Source organism: Dipodomys ordii, unplaced genomic scaffold (assembly GCF_000151885.1).
Source record: "Dipodomys ordii isolate 6190 unplaced genomic scaffold, Dord_2.0 Scaffold27, whole genome shotgun sequence".
NCBI lineage: Eukaryota > Metazoa > Chordata > Mammalia > Rodentia > Heteromyidae > Dipodomys > Dipodomys ordii.
In genome coordinates, this window is record NW_012267243.1 from 14623741 (window position 1) to 14642788 (window position 19048).

General features: G+C 37.3%; 1 protein-coding gene across 1 annotated transcript in view; it reads right to left on the reverse strand.

Annotated features, from left to right (window-relative positions):
* Positions 1-4806: 4806 nt before the first annotated feature.
* Positions 4807-19048, reverse strand: part of Snx2 (sorting nexin 2) — a 39618-nt gene continuing 25376 nt past the window's right edge. The window contains exons 9-15 of the mRNA XM_013015546.1: positions 17350-17425; positions 15537-15650; positions 13649-13882; positions 7139-7282; positions 5179-5259; positions 4989-5060; positions 4807-4836 (exon numbers count right to left, since the gene is read on the reverse strand). Coding sequence (XP_012871000.1) covers positions 4807-4836; positions 4989-5060; positions 5179-5259; positions 7139-7282; positions 13649-13882; positions 15537-15650; positions 17350-17425 — 751 coding nt within the window. The remainder of the gene's footprint in view (positions 4837-4988; positions 5061-5178; positions 5260-7138; positions 7283-13648; positions 13883-15536; positions 15651-17349; positions 17426-19048) is intronic.

The following is a 19048-nucleotide window of genomic DNA, read 5'->3' on the forward strand; positions in this document are numbered from 1 at the left end:
TTTCTTTTTGCTTATGTGGTGTTGAGGAATCGAACCCAGTGCCTCATGCATGCAAGGCAAGAGCTCTACCACTGAGCCACCTTCCCAGCCCTAATGCAACTTTTATAATACAATCTTTTGAATAGTCAAGGAAGGACTTTATTTTTTTTTTGGTCCAGTCGTGGGGCCTGAACTCTAGACCTGGGCACTGTCCCTCAGCTCTTCAGCTCAAGGCTAGCGCTCTACCACTTGAGCCAAAGCACCACTTCCGGCTTTTTTCTTTTTGCATATGTGGTGCCAAGGAATCAAATCCAGAGCCTCAGGCATGCAAGGCAAGCGCTCTACCACTGAGCCACCTTCCCAGCCTCTCAAGGAAGGATTTTAATGCCTCATTTGTCACTGCTTTAATTTGTGTTGATCGTTCCTCCTTTGAGTATTGTTTCTATTCAATAAAATGTTGATGACTTCTTATGCAATACAGTATTACAAATTTTTAACTTAGAACAACAAAAACATTTAAGCTGGGTGCTGAAGGCTTATACTTGTAATTCTAGGTACTCAAGAAACTGATTATGAGGATCTCAGTTTAAAGCCAGCCTGGACAGGAGAGTCTATGACATTTTTACCTCATATTAACCAGCAAAAAGCCAGAAGTAGAGCTTGGTTCAAGTGGCAAAATGCCAGCTTTTAGCAAAAAAGCTAAGAGACAGCTTCCAGGTCCTGAGTTCATCAGTACTGGCAAAACAAAACACTTGTTAGTAATTTTATTTCCCACACATTAGGCTGTAATTATTTTTTGGTACTGACACTTGAATTCAGGGACATACTTGCTATGCTGGTGTTCTATCACTGGAGCCACGCAATCTTACTTATTTTTCAGATAGGATCTTCTGAACTTTTCTGCTTAGTCTGGCCTTGGACCACAATCCTTCTCCTCAACCTTCCAGGTAGCTAGAATTATAGGCGTTAACTACCAGCACGCAGCTGTAGGCCTGATTTACCTGACAGGAAGTTGTCTTTGATTAGAATTTGATGTTATAGAATACTTATGCTGAAATTTTGTATTAAAAAAACTACTTAAGGCACTTGCAGGTCCAAGAATTTTATCAACTTGTTTTTCTGGATATGAGGCATGATAGGCCACACAACCACAAAGTATCAGAAGCCAGACTGAACACAGTCATCTTGTTCTACTTCTTTACGCTAGGTTGCTTAACAAGTAATGTTCTCATTTTTTTTAAACAATATTGAAATTTAAATCTATACAATTAGAAAATTTTAAATGACTATCTGTAATACATTTTACAGATGTGCACAGGAGAGAAGACAGGCAGAGTATTCAGATAATTAAACCCGGTTCCAGTGCTGGCAGATGGTCGAGGGGCTTAGATAATTGACCACAGTCAGTATTCTTTTATCTTCTGGTAAATGCGGATTGGAATGGCATCTAGAATGGAGTCATGGTGGCTCTCTGCAGTTGTATCAAGCTGGAAAATGTTTACCACGTTACTTGTGGCTAATAGATACTGCAGCAAATGTACCCAAGATAACCAGAAGATGCTAGCTTGAACAACTTACTGTACCAAGTGGTCAGATGGCCAGAGGGGCCAGCACGTCATTCCAGACACACGGTATTTGGCTAAGTCCATCTTCCTGTCAGCATTAATGGGGTAACAAGACAGCACCTGATGGAGACACTTCTCAAAGCTACCATTTCCAGCAGAACGTTAGTTTGTACCCTTTCTGCTTCAATTTCTTCCAAGGGCAGCATCTGTTTTGTATTTTCTCATTTTTTTTCTTCCTGTTTAATTAACCAAGGCTTTACTAACCTAGTGCTAGGCCCTCTTCTGGGTTGTACATGCATGGGTGTGAAGAACACCCACACAGCATTCTTCATATTTCAGCTAACACAGACGTTGCGGACACTGTGAGATATTCTCCATATAAGCTACAAGAGGGTAAGATTTAGTCTCAAATACCTATTTCTTTGCAAGAGAAGGGGTTTATTTTTACTTTCACATAGCTCAGACTCACAATCCTTCTGTCCTAGCCTCCTGAGTATGGGTTTTTAAACATGCACCATCATGTTCACTCCAGAAAATTAATGTTTTTTGTTTTTTTTGGGTCCGGTTGTGGGGGCCTGAACTCTGGGCCTGGGCGCTGTCCCTCAGCTCTTCAGCTCAAGGCTAGCACTCTACCACTTGAGCCACAGCGCCACTTCCGGCTTTTTTCTTTTTGCTTATGTGGTGCTGAGGAATCGAACGCAGGGCCTCATGCATGCAAGGCAAGAGCTCTAACACTGAACCACCTTCCCAGTCCAGAAAATTAATGTTTTTAACATCAACAACAGTGACAGTCACCACTTAAATCTTCACTAGGGTAAGAACTGGATAACAGCCATGTGAACAAGCCAGCCGAAGGGCGAGAGGGCTGTGAAAGGCAGCGAGCCCTGCGCCAGCGGCACACTGACCTGGGCTGTCCTTGGTTACCCCACATCATGGTAAAGGGCAGCCTGGGCACCGCCCAACTCAAGTATGAACACAGATGATTGACTTCTAGCTTCAAATTAGAAATGCAAATAACAGGCAAGGAATATGTGGATAAATACAAAATCTTGGATTTGCAGAAAGTAGATCGAGCTGTAATCCTAGCTTCTCAAGAGGCTGAGGTCTGAGGACTGTAATTTGAAGGGGTGGGGGGTGGGTGGGGGGAGACAGTAAAGTCTATGAGCCTTACCTGCAATTAACCAGCAAAAAGCCTGAAGTGGAGCTGTGGCTGTAATGGCAGAGTAGCCTTGGGGGAAAAAGCTTAAGAGACAGAGTTGAAGCACCAGAAATGGCATTCACACACAAAAACAGAAGACTGGCAAAATCCCTGCTACTTAAAATAGATGCACAGAAACACATTTTTTCTGAATTCCTAAACTGGGCATTTAAAATAGGGATGGATTTTAAAAAAAGCAAAGAGAATCATTCAGTATTTCCAGAGGTAAGCTTTGATTTATAATGGTTCCTTAAGACAAAGTTTCATTTAGTCATATATAATTCATTGCATTTCACTATTTTTCTGTTAATTAAAATAATTAAGGAATTACAGTATTAATTATATACATTTAGAAGTATTCCTTCCTGTTTAAAAAAAATCCCTAAATTGTTCACATACCCAAATAATTTGTTACTAGTACTTCACAAGGAATATCATTTTTATTATGTAATCACAAAATCATAATTTCTGTACAGGAATGTAAGTGAACATTAATCAATTCATTGATAACTCACTTCATAAAGAGGACAAACACTACAGAACATATTATAAAGAAAAATATTGCAAAATTTTCTGGCCTTGCAATGCACTTTTTAGTGCAAGTATTTAAGACATAACAGTGTTCAATTCAGCAAAATATTGCAGAATGTCATGCCACAGTCCACTTGATTCAGAGGGTGAGGACATGCAGCTTGTCATAAAACATCAGAGTGTCTATATATATATATATATATGTATGTATTTATATATATATATGTAAAAAACCACATGTGATTCATAAAATATATAGTGGTTTATTTAGATGGTTTTAAATGATTTCACTGTAGAATTCAGCGTAACTGGAACAAACATCCACTGTCTTCTTAACAGGATTAATTTTTATTGCTAGGCAATGGCTTTGGCTTCAGGTAGGAATGCCTCCCAGTATTTTATCAGCTGTGAATGACAAGAAAAGTAACATTCTCATTACTTTTATGACATTTTAATGCATATATTCTATAAGACATTTAAAGAGGTCTATTGAGCTAGCTCACATGACTAACATAATGTCTGGTACTTCTTTTCTTGCTTATTGTTTTGCTTTGTTGGGGTCTTTTTGCTTGGTTGTGGGGCTTAAACTCAGGGCCCTGGGTGTTTTACCACTTTGAGCCACAGCTCTACTTCTGGTTTTTGGTAGTAAATTGGAGATGAGTCTCACAGAAGTTCTTGCCCTGGCTGGCTTTGAGCCATGATCCTCAGATAGCATCCTCCTTAGTAGCTAGGATCATGGATGCAAGCCACTAGTGCCCAGCTTGCTTCTTCTTTTGAGACAAGATCTCACTATGTTCTCTTAGACTGGCCTCAAACCCAACCTCCAATCCAGCTCGGCTCCAGTAGTGAATGCCTATAAATCAATCCTAGCTACTCAGGAGGATAAGATCTGAGGATCAAGGATTGAAGTCATCCTGGGCAGCAAAGTCCATGGATCCTTATTTCCAATTAACCAGAGCCCAAGGAACTCGGGCCAGGGTAAAATATAACAACAAAAACCTCAAAAACAAGTACAAATTAAAAATAAAACTTAATAAACAGAACCATTTTGCTGGGCACTGGTGGCTCACGCCTGTAATCCTAATTCCTCAGGAGGCTGAGAGCTGAGGATTCCATTTCAAAACCAGCCAGGCAGGAGAGCTCGAGACTCTTATCTCAGATTAGACCCAAGGCTAAAGTGGTAAGAGTGCTAGCACAGAGCATAAAAGCTCAGAATCAGGGCCCAAGCCCTGAATTCAAGCCCAAGGACAGGAAAACAAAACAAAACAAAACAAAAACCCAAACAACCCCCCTCAACTTTCTATGAACATTTACTCACAAATTTGTTTAGGGAAAATTCAAACCAGGAAGAGAGTGTTAGGCAAGGTGTTAGGCCTGTGCTCTGAACACACAGGAGGAGGAGGAGACTCAAGGACTGAGAATTAAAATGTACAGAGGAAGTTCCAGACCAGCCCCGACCACATGAAACCTTGAAGTGAAAACAAAACAAAATGCCCCAGGCAGGTACAAGGAAAGTTGTAAGGTTTTCCTGGCCTAACACTGGGAAACTTTAGTCTCTGCAGACTGTTTAGAAGAAGCAAACACCAAAAAGGTTTCCAATTAGCCAACATTTTGTCGCATTATTGCCACTGGCTATCTCCACCCTTTTTTTTCTCTTGCCTGAGCTTAAAAGACTATTTCATTAATCACCTTGTTTTTAAAAAAAATTAGCTTACCTGTTGTTGTGTTTGTACTAATGATTCCAGGTATTTGATGATAACAGCTTTAAAGTCTTTCACTCGTTCTTTCTGTTAAGAGTACAACACAAAAAAAATCTATAAGTAGAAAACTAAATTTAATTTTATCATAAAATTATTGAAAAACATGGCCATGTTATTAAGTGTAAAACTATTTATTAATACATGCCTCAAATCTTCCCACTTCTTTTCGAATTGTTTTAGAAATCTGTTCAAAATCTCTTTCTCCTTGTTGTACTTTCGCCTCCCACTAATAAAAACAAACAAACAAACAAACATTTCATTTTTGTCTGGAAGAAAAAGAGCACAGTACTAGTTGTCATGATCACTCATTTAACTTAACGTACTGACCAAGGATACCAAAGAAACTCTGTACTGGCAAAATCCAATCTACTACCGTTCAAAGTTGTATCTCCACTTTGAAGTCAAAATTCACATTACCTTAATTTTCATTAATTCTTCTCTGCTAAAGTCACTCAAGATTAGAACATTTCAGCCAGTGCTGGTAGCTCACAGCTGTTAATCCTAGCTGCTAGAAAGACAGAGATTTGGGAGGATTGTGGCTGGTGTCCAACCTGGACAGGCAGTTCCTGAGACCAAGTCTCAACCAAAAGGTATGCACAGGTGCTACCCATCTGTCACCCCAGCTACACAGGAGGCTGAGATCTGGAGGATTCTGGTTTTACAGACTAGCACAGAGTAAAACTGGGTCTAGGTCTGGTAACACATGCCTGTCATTCCTTAGCTGGGAGAGCACAAAGGGGATGCTCTTGCTTTAGGCATACGTGTGAAAAAGCAAACCCCTATATTAAAATAAGCAGAGAGTTGGGCTGGGAAGGTGGCTCAGTGGTAGAGCACTTGCCTTGCATGCATGAGGTCCTGGGTTCGATTCCTCAGCACCACATAAGCAAAAAGAAAAAAGCCGGAAGTGGCGCTGTGGCTCAAGTGGTAGAGCGCTAGCCTTGAGCTGAAGAGCTGAGGGACAGCGCCCAGGCCCAGAGTTCAGGCCCTATGATTGGTAAAGAGAGTAAAGAGAGTAAAGAAAGCTGGAGGCGTGGCTCAAGCAGCAGAGGATCTGCCTACAGAGCACGAAATCCTGAGTTCAAACTCCAGTACCACCAAAAAGAAAAAAGATTTCAGTATCTAATGAACTGTAGGATCCTGATCAATAGTGCACACCTGCCACCCCAGTATGAGGAAGGCTAAGGCAGGAGGGTTATGAGTGCAAGACCCAGAGAGATCCTGTCTCTAAAACCGCAGAGAGAGAAACATCCTCCAACAATAGCCATACGGGACTCTATAGTTTTCTCATTTTTTTATTATCTCAGAATAATATTAACTTCAAGAATACATGTTTATCATAGTTTCTGTGTTCATGGAAATACTTCAAAATAAGAAAATCATATGACAAACATTAAAAAAATTATAATGGTAAACAACTAGGTTAAAATAAAAAAGTGGAATTATATTTTGCTGACAACCAACCCATCAGAAATCACTAAACTGAGTGAGTACAGAAACACCAAGCCTTGTGATTAGTGACCAATGGAACAAGTAAAACACAGATTTAAGCAGTGAAATATTTTTTCCCACTATGTAGCCAGAACACTGGTACATACTCTCCAAAGAGCAGGTACATTTATTTTTAGTAATATAAAGGTTGTCCTACCTCTTCAATTTCCTTATTGAAGCATGGCAAAAAAAGTGTATAAATTATAATAAACTTATACAAATTATTAAATAACCATATATAATACATATATATGGGGGTAATACCGCCTCAACAACTAATTCTAGTACAGGTCTATCTCTGAAACCACTTTTTTAATACAAAATGATTCATCATTTGAAATCAACTTAACAAGTTAAAAGGAAATATATAACCATTTATGTAAGAGCTAATTTTAGATTTTTTTCCTCATATGTTTCTTTATCCATTCTATAGTTAAGTGGAAGTAACAAAGGGCTTTGGAGATTTTGATAATTAAAATGTTAAAGTACTTCTACCATAGTTCATAAAAATATGAACAGCTACTGGTTGAATGGTTCAGAAAAAAATATATGAAAAAGTATGCAAATAAGAATGGCATGAACAATCTGAGTAAAGAAATAAAGCATTCAGCAATCACCTCTCTTATCTCATTCTTAGCTTGCTGGACTTTATCAGGTTTGTTAGCAACCATCATTTTTGCCTCAGTCTCACGTTTTTTGAGCAAAGTAATCTGAGCATCTTCCCATTTCTGCCAGCACTTCATTCGATGGTCAAACACACCCTATTGAGTGAATAACAGGATGCCAGTAAGTGACACTGTGCAACACGGCCGTTCTACAAGTGCTATAATTCTTAAGGCCATAAGGCCAAATACTCCAATACTATCCTACTATGCAAAGACAGTCAAAATAAACAACACCAAAGATAACTTTATTATTTGCTTGAAACAAAAACCTGTGACTGGATGAGAAATAAGAACTCAGGATAAAAACAAAACAATAACAACAACAACAAAACCAACCAAAACCCGACATAAAAATACATTTTATTAGCCTTAGAGTTTTAAATGCAAGTTAGAATGAGATGTGTAACCATTTGCTTTGAAAAAAGACACTATGAATGGGGAAAATGCTGGTATTGTATCTATAAAAGCATATTTGTGTTGAAAACAAGTTAGAAATTAAAAGAATGAAATTCAATAATAAGAAAGGAAAAATGTGGTAGAAAAAGATCCCAATGACTAATGTAAAATGCTAAGCAATTAAAAATAAATTCTCAAAACAGTGGGAGGAAAATATATTTCTATAGATTTCTACAGATTAAGGTAAAATTATCTCTATTTGTTCTTATAAAATACAGAAGTAAGTGAAAAAATAGCAGAGACTATCAACTGAACAAGGCAACCAAATCAGCTTCTTCCAAGAGTCTAGCAGAGCAAGAGCAAACAAATAAAGAAAAGAAATGAGATGGAATAAATGGATAGAGGTATTATAAATTCCTGTTCTAGCTTGAGGTTTGAGGAATGAATCATTTTAGTATTTATTCATCGAACACATGAAGCAATAACTAATTAGGTGAACTAGAACAATATTACATCAGTTTATTCACAATCACTTTAAATTTAAGTAGTAAATAAATATATGTCCTTATATATTTAAAAAATATGAAGGGGCTGAGAAGGTGGCTCAGTGGTAGAGTGCTTGCCTTGCTTGCATGAGGTCCTGGGTTGGATTCCTCAGCACCACATAAGCAGATAAAGCCGGAAGTGGTGCTGTGGCTCAAGTGGTAGAGCACTAGCCTTGAGCTGAAGAGCTGAGGGGCAGTGTCCAGGCCCAGAGTTCAAGCCCCCTGACTAACCAAAAAAAAAAAGAAAAGAAAAGAAAAAAAGGTTTGGGGGACTGGGAGAACAACACCCAGAGACTGCTTACCTAGCAAGGGTAGTGAGGCTTTGGGCTTCATACCCAACACCACAAGAAAAACACAAAATATAAAACAAAAATAGATGGGCTCCTGTGGTTCCACTTTTGTAATGTTAGCTATTCAGGAGGCTAAGCCAGATGAAGCAGAGAAGCCTACTGGACTGGAGGTGTGGCTCAAGTGGTAAAAGACCAGTTGTAATTGAAAAGGCCCAGGTCAAATTTAAGCTCAGTGTGTACACACACCCACACACACACCCACACACACTAGGTGGACTCTGAAACACACACACACACTAGGTGGATTCTGAAACACATCAAATATTAGTTTTGCCACTGTAATATCCTTAAATTCTAAAAATATATTTTCTTTCATTCTTTTTTTTTGCCAGTCCTCAGACTTGAACTCTGGGCCTAGGAGCTGTTTCTGAGGCTCAATGCTCTCTATTACTTGAGCCAGAGCTCTACTTCTGGCTTTTTGTGGTTAATTTGAATTAAGAGTCTCATGAACTTCTTACCCTGGCTGGTTTTGCAATGTGGCCCTCAGATCTCAGTCTCCTAAGTAGCTAGGATTAGAGGCACCTGGCAAATTATAAAAATTTTAAAGGGGTAAAGGATATATATATATATGTCTGTGGGTTAGAAATAACACAACAGCAGCAGAGTGACAGCCTAGTGGATGCCTGTTACGAATTACCTGCAGGTATCACACACCCAAATGTACTTGCTCACGCTACATTTCCATCAAAAATACCCACTTAGTAATGAGACTTAACCATGTATTTATCTGGTATGGTGGTAATATTTGGAATATGCTATTTAAAACTACAGCCAATTGGCAACTAAGTATCCACATGGACTGGTCCCAGGACTCCTGCAGAGATGAATAGGAAAGAGGGCAGTATTTGCCTATTACTTTAATGCACCCCCTACTTGAAATCATCTCTAGATTATTTATAATACTTCATAAAACATGTCTGTTAGGTAAATAGTTGATTATCTATCTATCTCTCTATCTATCTAGACTTAATAAACTTATTTTGGTGCCAGTCCTAGGACTTAAACTCTGAGCCTGAGTGCTGTCCCTGAGCTGCTTTGCTCATTTACTGCTCTACTATTTGAGACATGCTCCACTTCCAGACTTTTTTGGTGGTTAATCAGAGATAAAGAGTATCATGGACTTTTCTGCCTAGGCCGGCTTTGAACCTCAATCCTCAGATCTCAGCTTCCAAAGTAGCTAGGATTACAGATGTAAGCCATCAGTGCCAACTTAGGTGTATTTCTGACAATTAGGAGTTTTGACAAGAAATTAGTATGTATATATTCAGTACATATGTGATTTTCTTCCCAAATGATCCAATTTTGGTTTCCTGAATACTTAGCTGTGGAACTCACTACTATGGAGGACCAGCCATATTTAAAAAAAACTGTGCATGTTTTAAATTTACCAGTGTTAACTGCCTAGACAAAATGGCAAATCATATAACTTTACATGTATTTAAATCTATGCATAACTTTGCTTCAGCCAAATTAATTTGGATCAAAATCACAATATATCAAACACAAAATTTTATTACTTATTCATTTATGCATGTACTGGGACTTGAACTCAAGGCCTGGGCACTGTCCTTTGGCTTTTTTGCTCAAGTAAGACTGGTGCTTTTCTAATTCAGCCATAGCTCTCATTTTTTTTTTGCAAAACATGTTGCCTTTATTGCTGCAATATCCAAAGACATTTGAAATATTAAAACTTGCCCAGAACATTTGTGCCACTAAACACAGGATCCTTATTGCTTTTTGCTGGTAACTTTCCCAGGGTCCTTGGATCTCAACCTCCTGAGTAGCTATGATTATAGGCATGAGCTATGGTACCCAGCAATATCAGTTTTTTTTTTTTTTTTTGTTGGTCGTGGGGCTTGAACTCTGGGCCTGGGCGCTGTCCCTCAGCTCTTCAGCTCAAGGCAAGCACTCTATCACTTGAGCTACAGCACCACTTCCGGTTTTCTGGTGGTTTATTGGAGATAGGAGTCTCACGGTCCTGCCCGGGCTGGCTTTGAACCGCGATCCTCAGATCTCAGCCTCCTGAGTAGCTAGGATTACAGGCGTGAGCCACCAGCGCCCGGCTCCCAGCAATATCAGTTTTTAAGTTGTTAATGTATGACAACTTTTCACTGAGACACTAAATTTAAATTAACTTGGACCCTATGCAATTTGTTATGTCACGTTTATTGTGGTATAGATGTAGGAATTTTATGAGGTAAGATTACTAAAGCTTAACAGTCAGGTTATTTCAAAAAAAAAATTTTTTTTTTTTTAAACTCTCCTTGAACTGAAGGTCTGGGTGCTATTACTTAGCTTTTTTGTTCAAGGCTTTACCACTTAAGTCACTGTACTACTTAGGGCTTTTGGCTGGTTGGTTGGAAGCCAAGAGTCTCACAGACTTTTCTGCTCAGGCTGGCTTTGAACCACAATCCTCAGATTTCAATCTCCTGAGCAGTGAGGATTAAAAGTGTGAGCCACCAGCACCTACCTGAAAAAAATTAATCTTGTAATCTTGATTTTGTTGTTGTTGTTGGTTGTGGGGTTTGAACTCTGGGTCTGGGCGCTGTCCCTCAGCTTTTCAGCTCAAGGCTAGCGCTCTACCACTTGAGCCACAGTGCCACTTCTGGTTTTCTGGTGATTAATTAGAGGTAAGAGTCTCACAGACTTTCCTGCCCTAGCTTTGAACTGTGATCCTCAGATCTCAGCCTCCAGAGTAGATAAGATTATAGGCATGAGCCTCCAGCGCTGGTCTAATGAGATAAATTTATCTTGTTTTCATAGTCTCATAAAGTAGGAACAGAAGAAAACAAGCTGGGCACTGATGATTTATGCCTATAATCCTAACTACTCAGGTAGAGGATTAAGGTTCAAAGCTAGCCCAGTCAGACAAATCCAGTAGACTCTTATCTCCAAATAGGCAGAAAATACTCATAAGTGGAGGTATAGTTCCAGTGCTGGAGCACCAGCCTTACGTGAAAAAACCAAACAAAATCCTAAGGCCCAAAGTTTAAGCTCCAGTACCACCATACTAAAAAAGAATAGGAAATAATGAAAAAATCATTTTAGCAACACTTAAAAAAATATTTTTTTTTGTGGGGCAGCACACAAACTCATAATCATCCTGTCTCAGCACAATTTCAAGTGTGTATTACCACACCTAGCTGCTTAAAGAATTTTACAAAGATCCTAAGTTATATTTTGTATGTATGTATGTATGTGTATATATACGTATGTATATATGTATGTATGAATGTATTAAATGGGTTTCCTGAATAGTTTCAAAACTGTGCATAATATTTTCACATTCACTTAATTAGAATATGGTTACATTTCACCCTCAAATTTCTTGGTGGGCTCAGAAAAGTGTATCATATTTACAAACCTAGACCAGCTTGCAAACAAATGTATTCATAAATTGGCTGGGAAATGGAAGTCCAAACTGGATGATGAGTATAAACCAACAGAATTGGTTTTCTAAAAGAGATGAGTTGCCAATTTAAAATAGCATTGCTAATCCAGACGTGGTAACACATACCTATAAATCTTAGCATTCAGGAGGCTGAGATAGCTGTAATCCTAGCTAGCCAAGAGGCTACGATCTGAGGATCACAGTTCAAAGCCAGCCTGGGCAGGCAAGTCCATGAGACTGTTATCTCCAATTAACCACAAGAAAACCGGAAGTGGCACTGTGGCTCAAGTAGCAGAGCACTAGCCTTAAGCTGAAGAGCTGAGGGACAGCGTCCAGGCCGGAGTTCAATGACCCACAACCAACCCCTCATACCCGCCCCCCCCCAAAAAAAAGATGCTAAGATAGGAAGATCAGGAATTTCAAGCCAGTTTGGGCTACATAGGGAGCTCTTGTCTCAAAAAATAAAGTTTATTATTTATTAGCATAAAATAACTGCACAAGAAGGTTTCATTTAGACACTATTTGGAAATAAGTAAAGGATTAGAAAAGAAAAAATAAAAAGAGGAAGAGGACAAAAAAAGGGAAGGGGGAGGCAGAGAGGAAAGGAAAGTAAGGAATGTAAATGGCTATCATTTGTAAAGGTTTTTAAATTCCTGCTAAAAAGAGATCACAATTTAATATAGGAAAAAAGTCCTTCATCATCAGACAGAACAGGAAACATATTTTGGTAGTCATATATGGAAACAAAGTTATATGGTAATACTTACTGAAATTTAAAATCCATATAACCTTGACCAATGCTTCCATTTCTAGGAATTTTAATAGACTAGTTAAATAATTCAGGCGCGCGCGCACACACACGCACGCACGCACGCACGCACGCACGCACACACACACACACACACAGTACATAATGGAACACTACGTCATCATTTAAAAAATTCAGTAACTTTAAATAACTAGAAAGAAAATGTAATTACCAGGAGCACAACATTATTAAAAAGAATAAACAAAAGCAAAATTAATCATTTTATCAACTCTAAGAAAGCATCCTTAAATACCATCTTCTAGTAATAACTGTTAGCATTAGTTTAAAAGCCAAAAAAAATCAATAAGCATAAGGAAGCAAGGAACAGTATCTAAAATTAACTTTCTAGATATTTAAATTGCCTCCTGGTGAAAACTAACATTTAGAACAATAACTCAGCTACCAAAACATCATGATATTCTGAAAGATGTGATGGACTTATTTAATCCATTCAGTTCTGCTTAAGAGTCTGAACCCAGAAATACCTGTAGAATACTAAAATTTCAACTGAGTTACTTCCCCAACAATTCAGAAACTTGATTACTAATATTTAAACATCATTAGCCACTACAATCTATGACCTAATCCAGTGACTACACACTTGGGTATACAGAAAGAACCCTCCATGAAACATGGCACAATATTAGCTCTATTAATGATTATAAAGTCCAGTAGGTAGTACCAGTTACTACCAGGATGCGCAAACATACAAACAAAGTGTACATATGAATTTTAAGTAAATATGTAATTTTCTTCAGCTTGTAAGGTGCTTCTTAGACCTCTTAAAAATATTAATTCTGTTTACTGTACAATTCAGAAGGCAAGAAAGTACTAGGCTGGGTACGCAAATTGAAGACTAAATTTACATGTACTAGTATAAGTACTAAATTAAGTACTAACGTACTTAATTATGTGTCTAATAGTAAACCATATTCTTTTTAGAACAAAGAGAAAAGACTGCAAACGGCTTACTTTTACAGCAGCAATAAGACGAATGTAGTCACTAAGCAGTTCTGAAAACATGTAAAAGTCCGCAAAAGCTTGTTCTTGATGTAACTGGTCTATCTTCTCCTCAAGCTCTGCAAGCTGAGACAAAGCTCTAGATAAAGCAGTATGGTCCTCAGAATTACCTAACATGGCAGCACTTTTAGCAAAGGCAGCAGTGTTGGCTGAAAGTTCTGAAATGAAAAAGCATGAACTATTTCTCTGGTAAAGATTTAAACGATTGTAGTAACTGGTCTCCACTCTCTAAACTTGGTTAATAATATTTTAAATTAGTGAACATGCAACAATTAGGCATGCAAATGCTTTGCACAAAATGCTACGTGCTCAGGGATCATAGAAGATCAAGAAGAATCTTTGCTGGGCTGGGGAGGCAGCTCAGTTACAGAGCACATGCCTATCGCGGACAAGGCCCTGGGCTTGAGCCTCAGTACAGCTTCCCCTGCTCCCAGTCACTGCTTATAGTATCAACTGATAAGCTATATTTGTGAGATAATTTTAATAATGTTTCTTCCTCCCACTCAAAACACTCATTCTTTCTTTATTCATTCCTAAAAGACAAGAAACGTATTTCAAGTAAAACAAGCATTAAGTTCATGATGGTTTATATCACATTCATTGGCATTGAACAGGTCACTGAAAATGTTGGGAATTTTTAGTGAGAATATTATTTGGCTAATAGAAAAAAGGTATAACTGCACATAAATTCATGTCAATCCAAGGTCTTTCACTGGTGTAATGGTTTACAAAAAATATTAGAATCTTTTTTTTACCAAGTTTACAAAAAATAGTTTTTTTTTTCATATGACTACTTAAGGTATTTCAGATAATGCAAAGTGGGTGTTACTGGCTGGACTTTGCCAGTGACAATTAGGTTCCTGAGAAATTGCTCTGCTGCTCTATATATTCTAAAGTTCTCTAAAAGAACCACAGAAGTCATTCCCTAAGAGGTATATATTACAAATGGCAAACCTGTGACAAATTACAAATAATATAATAAACAAAATGACATGTTAGTAGGTTTCTATCAATTTTCTTAAATGAAATTACAGGTAATGTCAGGTAATAAAATCCTTAAATAACTTGAAAAATTGTACTAAGAGCCTTGGATTCTTTAAGAACAAACCAAAAAGACAAACTTCATTGTGAGGGGGAAAATTTAAAACTCAAATTTTCTATGAATTGTTAAAAGAAAAAAAAAAGCCACCTAACTAGCCACACAAAAAACAATGTGGTCTGAAAATAAGTAAAATACTTTTAATAGGTTTCCCAGAAACAAAGTACAAAGCAAACACAAAAGATCAATGATCAATTTTTGAATCTCAAGTCACTGTATATACCTAAGAAGATACCTTCATTCATTAAATTATAAATACATTAAACAAATAAATAAGTAACTATCTCAATCCAAAATTCAAATTTATATCTCTTACAGTAACTTCAGGGTAAAGATTTAAATAAAGTATTTTAATTAACTTTATGGTGCTAAACACAAAAGTAATAAAACAAACCTTTTCTATGACAGACCAAGGCTTCAACACTAACATGAAGTTTCCGAAGTTGCTGGTCAAGATTCTCAAACTGCTGCTGCTTTTCTTCAAACCACTAAGAAAAAAATGAAAAATGGAGCTAATTTAGGAAGAACAAACCACTGTAAATCAGGTTACCAATAGCAAGCCACATTCTTTGTTTTAAAGCAACAAATTAACCATGTATAACCATGGTGGCCAACTGATGTGGCCGAGACCTACATTCAATAAACAAATTAATATCCTATTTTCTACTTGTGCAACCTTAAAATGCAATTGTTGGGCTCATTAATTCATCTCATTATTCAAGTCGAAAAATCAGCTCTTACAGCATCCGATTCATTCATCTTGATTGTCATTTTGTTGACAGCGTCGGCAGCCTTGTTCACCATCCTCAATATTCCTGCTCCACTCAGAGCCTGGGTATTAACTGCTCTAGGCAGCTGGAATTGAATGACAAATAAGGGCAAACAAACCGGTTAAAAGCCTAGAGGTTTAACTGGGCACAAAAGAGACCTCTCTCCCCCAAATAAAAAAAAGAGAACAGAAAAGAAAAGAAAAAAAGAGTTTGTATTTTCTTTACTCTCATACATTTCAATAGTGAGATCTAATTTCTCAAATATACTACTTGTACATTCTCAAAGGAAAACTTAAAAAATAGACTTTCCATTTGCTTTCCTTCTGCACGTTTACATTTAGATAGAACAAACACTGTTTGTCAAAACACATTAAGAAATTGCCAAGTACACTAACACTGGCAACCTGTTCGCTAGCAGACATAAACTGATTACAAAGGAGAGACCATTTTGAGAAAATCTCCTATGCTAGCAGTTATTTAGGATTTTGTAGTGTGTGTGTGTGTGTGTATATATATATATTTTTTTTACAAATTCTGAGTCTCAACTAAATTAAAAAAATATCTTAAGGTCTGGGAAGATGGCTCAGTGGTATAGAGTGCTTGCCTTGCAAACATGAGGCCCTGGGTTTGATTCCTCAGCACCACGAAAGCAGAAAAAGCCAAAGTATGCTGTGGCTCCAGTGGTAGAATGCTAGCCTTGAGTTGAAGAGCTGAGAGACAGCGTCTAGGCCCACAGTCCAGGCCCCATGACCAACAAAAAAAGAAAATCTCAAACAATAACAATTATAATATTCAACTGTTTTAAGAAATTCCAAAGCCAGACATTGGTGACTCACAGCCGTAATTCTAACAATACAGGAGGCTGAATTTGAGGACCACAATTCAAAGCCAGCTTAGGTATGAAACTATTATCTCCAATTAACCAGAAAAAAGCAGGAAGAGGAATTGTGGCTCAAGTGGTAGAGTGCCAGCCTTAAACAAAAATGCTACAAGGGGGGGGGGGCCTGTCTTCAAACCCTAGAACCTACACTCCCCCCACATGCACGCACGCACGCACACGCGCGCGTGCACACACACACACAAGAACCCCAAATGTACCAAAAATCCCAAATACAAAGAACAATCTGGCTATAATTTATAATTTTATAAAATACATTAATATATTTGTAATTTAGTATTTATTTATTGCTGGTTCTGGAGCTTGAACTCAGGGCCTGGGCATTGTCCTAAAGCCTCTCTGTGCTCAAGGCTAGTGCTCTACCACATAAGCCATAGCGCTACTTCCAGCTTTTTCTGTTTTATGTGGCACTGAGGAATCCAACCCAGGGCTTCATGCATGCTAGGCAAGCACTCTACCATTAAGCCACATTCCCAGTCTAGTATACATTTTAAAGTCATATAACTTGTATATTGAAACCTTCAAAAAGAACTCAAAAGACACAAAAACACATATTTTAGCTTTTTCTAAAGTTTCAACATAATGCCTAAACAACTTAAGTAAACATTCAAAGTTATACTATTAACAAAGCAGTCTCTCAGATCTGCATTTAAATCTTGAAGATAAAGACTGATTGTTCTAAATATGTCACTACAATGCTAGTAATTTAGTCACATAATTAAAATACTAAGCAAAAAAATTACATATTCACACAAGCATTGCTTTAATCAATCTACTAACTCATTCTTGGTTACCTATTTTAATGCAAATGTAAATGAGACAAGTTATACAAATTTATTTTAAAATTATAAAATTTATATATATAAAATGCTTAAAGTAGAAATACCTCTGAACTTTCCAAGAACTGTCTTAAGTCAGGGTCCTGAAGTAAAGTTGGATGTTTTACTGTTCTTTGAAGATACCTACATTTAAGAGTAAAATTGCTCCTTTATTAACTGTATTTTAAATTGATTTTAACAAAATAGTAAAAATAACAGAAATTAAAATTACATGAAAAGGTGTTCAATGTCTGCCTATTTATATGCTCTCACTTAATTTAGAATCTTATAGCAATTTAATAATTATAATCATCTTTTGAAAATAAGCCATTTCTCTTAAAAGATTATATGAAGAGAGACCAGGCACTGGTGGTTCACGTCTGTTCCTAGCTACTCAGGAGGCTGAGACATGAGGACTGTGGGTCCAAGCCGGACAGAAGTTCCTGTGACTCTCACCTTCAATTAACCAGTAAATAACCAGAAGGGGAGCTGTGTGAATAAAATAGAGAGCATAAGCCTTGAGTTAAGGCAAGTGCGAGCTAAAGGTCCTGAGTTCAAGCCCTGGTACCAGCACATACAAAAATTATATGATGAGAAATGGCTGAGGAGGTATGGGAGAGGATAAAAATGGGGAGAAACAAATTTCTTTCTAAAGTTTTAGGGTTGTCAGATGATACATGACTGAGTTTAATGATGTTATTTTTGGGTGAAATGAGGATGTTCTTAGTTATACATGTTTTTATGTATCGCCTGTTATGTATCACCTAACAGGGAAACTACTCACCGATGTTTCTGCTTGTCTGATTTCAATGATCACAATGAGCTTTGGTTTTTGACTGATGATGAGTCAATTGTTCAGGTTTTTTCTTTACTAGAAATTTTTTTTTTCCCCTAGTACTGGGGTTTGAACTCAGAATTTTGTCCTTATTCAGCTTGCTTTCAGGGTTGGTGCTCTACTAGTTGAGGCATGTCTCTAATGTGTGTTTTTTTTCCTCTAGTAATTTTTGGAGATAGAATCTCAAGTATTGTTCTGCCAAGATGACTTCAAACCTACACACTTTGGATATTAAGACACCTGAGTAGCCAGGATCACAGGTGTTAGCTACAGTGTTCGATTTCTATTTTTTAAGTAAGATAATAGAATATTCCTAAAACATAAAATCTCAAGAGAAAAAAACCCCACGAAAACCTCAGTAATCAAATTCCATACAATGGTCCCAGTGACTATGATGTTTAAAAGGTAATTTGTTTTATACATTTAAATAGACATATGCCACAGTATAAACTCCATTTTCAGTTAATAGTTCACATTAGAAGCCGTTGTAATAAAAAACAGAACATTTAGTAGTTATGTGCAATATACTACATAATGCAGTTAAAAAAATCTCCCTTTATTATAGAGCTAAAGCAGATGTTGTGAGAACAATCTTGTAAGTATAAGAAATGTCAGTATTTTCCCACTGGAATTTAACTTATAATCTTAACTGTGAAAGTCTCCCAACACTATTAGGTAAGCTATTTAGTTGTTTACACTTCATACTACATGTGTCTTAAGTGGTTAACATAGAGCTAGCAAACACTGGTAAAATGAGCAAGTGGGAAGAATGATAAAGCATCTAGCAGTCAATCTAAGAAACATTCCATTATTTCAAACAAATGGAAATACCTAATACTACTTATATTCTAAAACCATTTTCTGAAGTGAAATAGGCAGATTTCTGGTCTCAAGCAATAGGTAAAAGACTGATTCTATGATCAAGAAAGTTT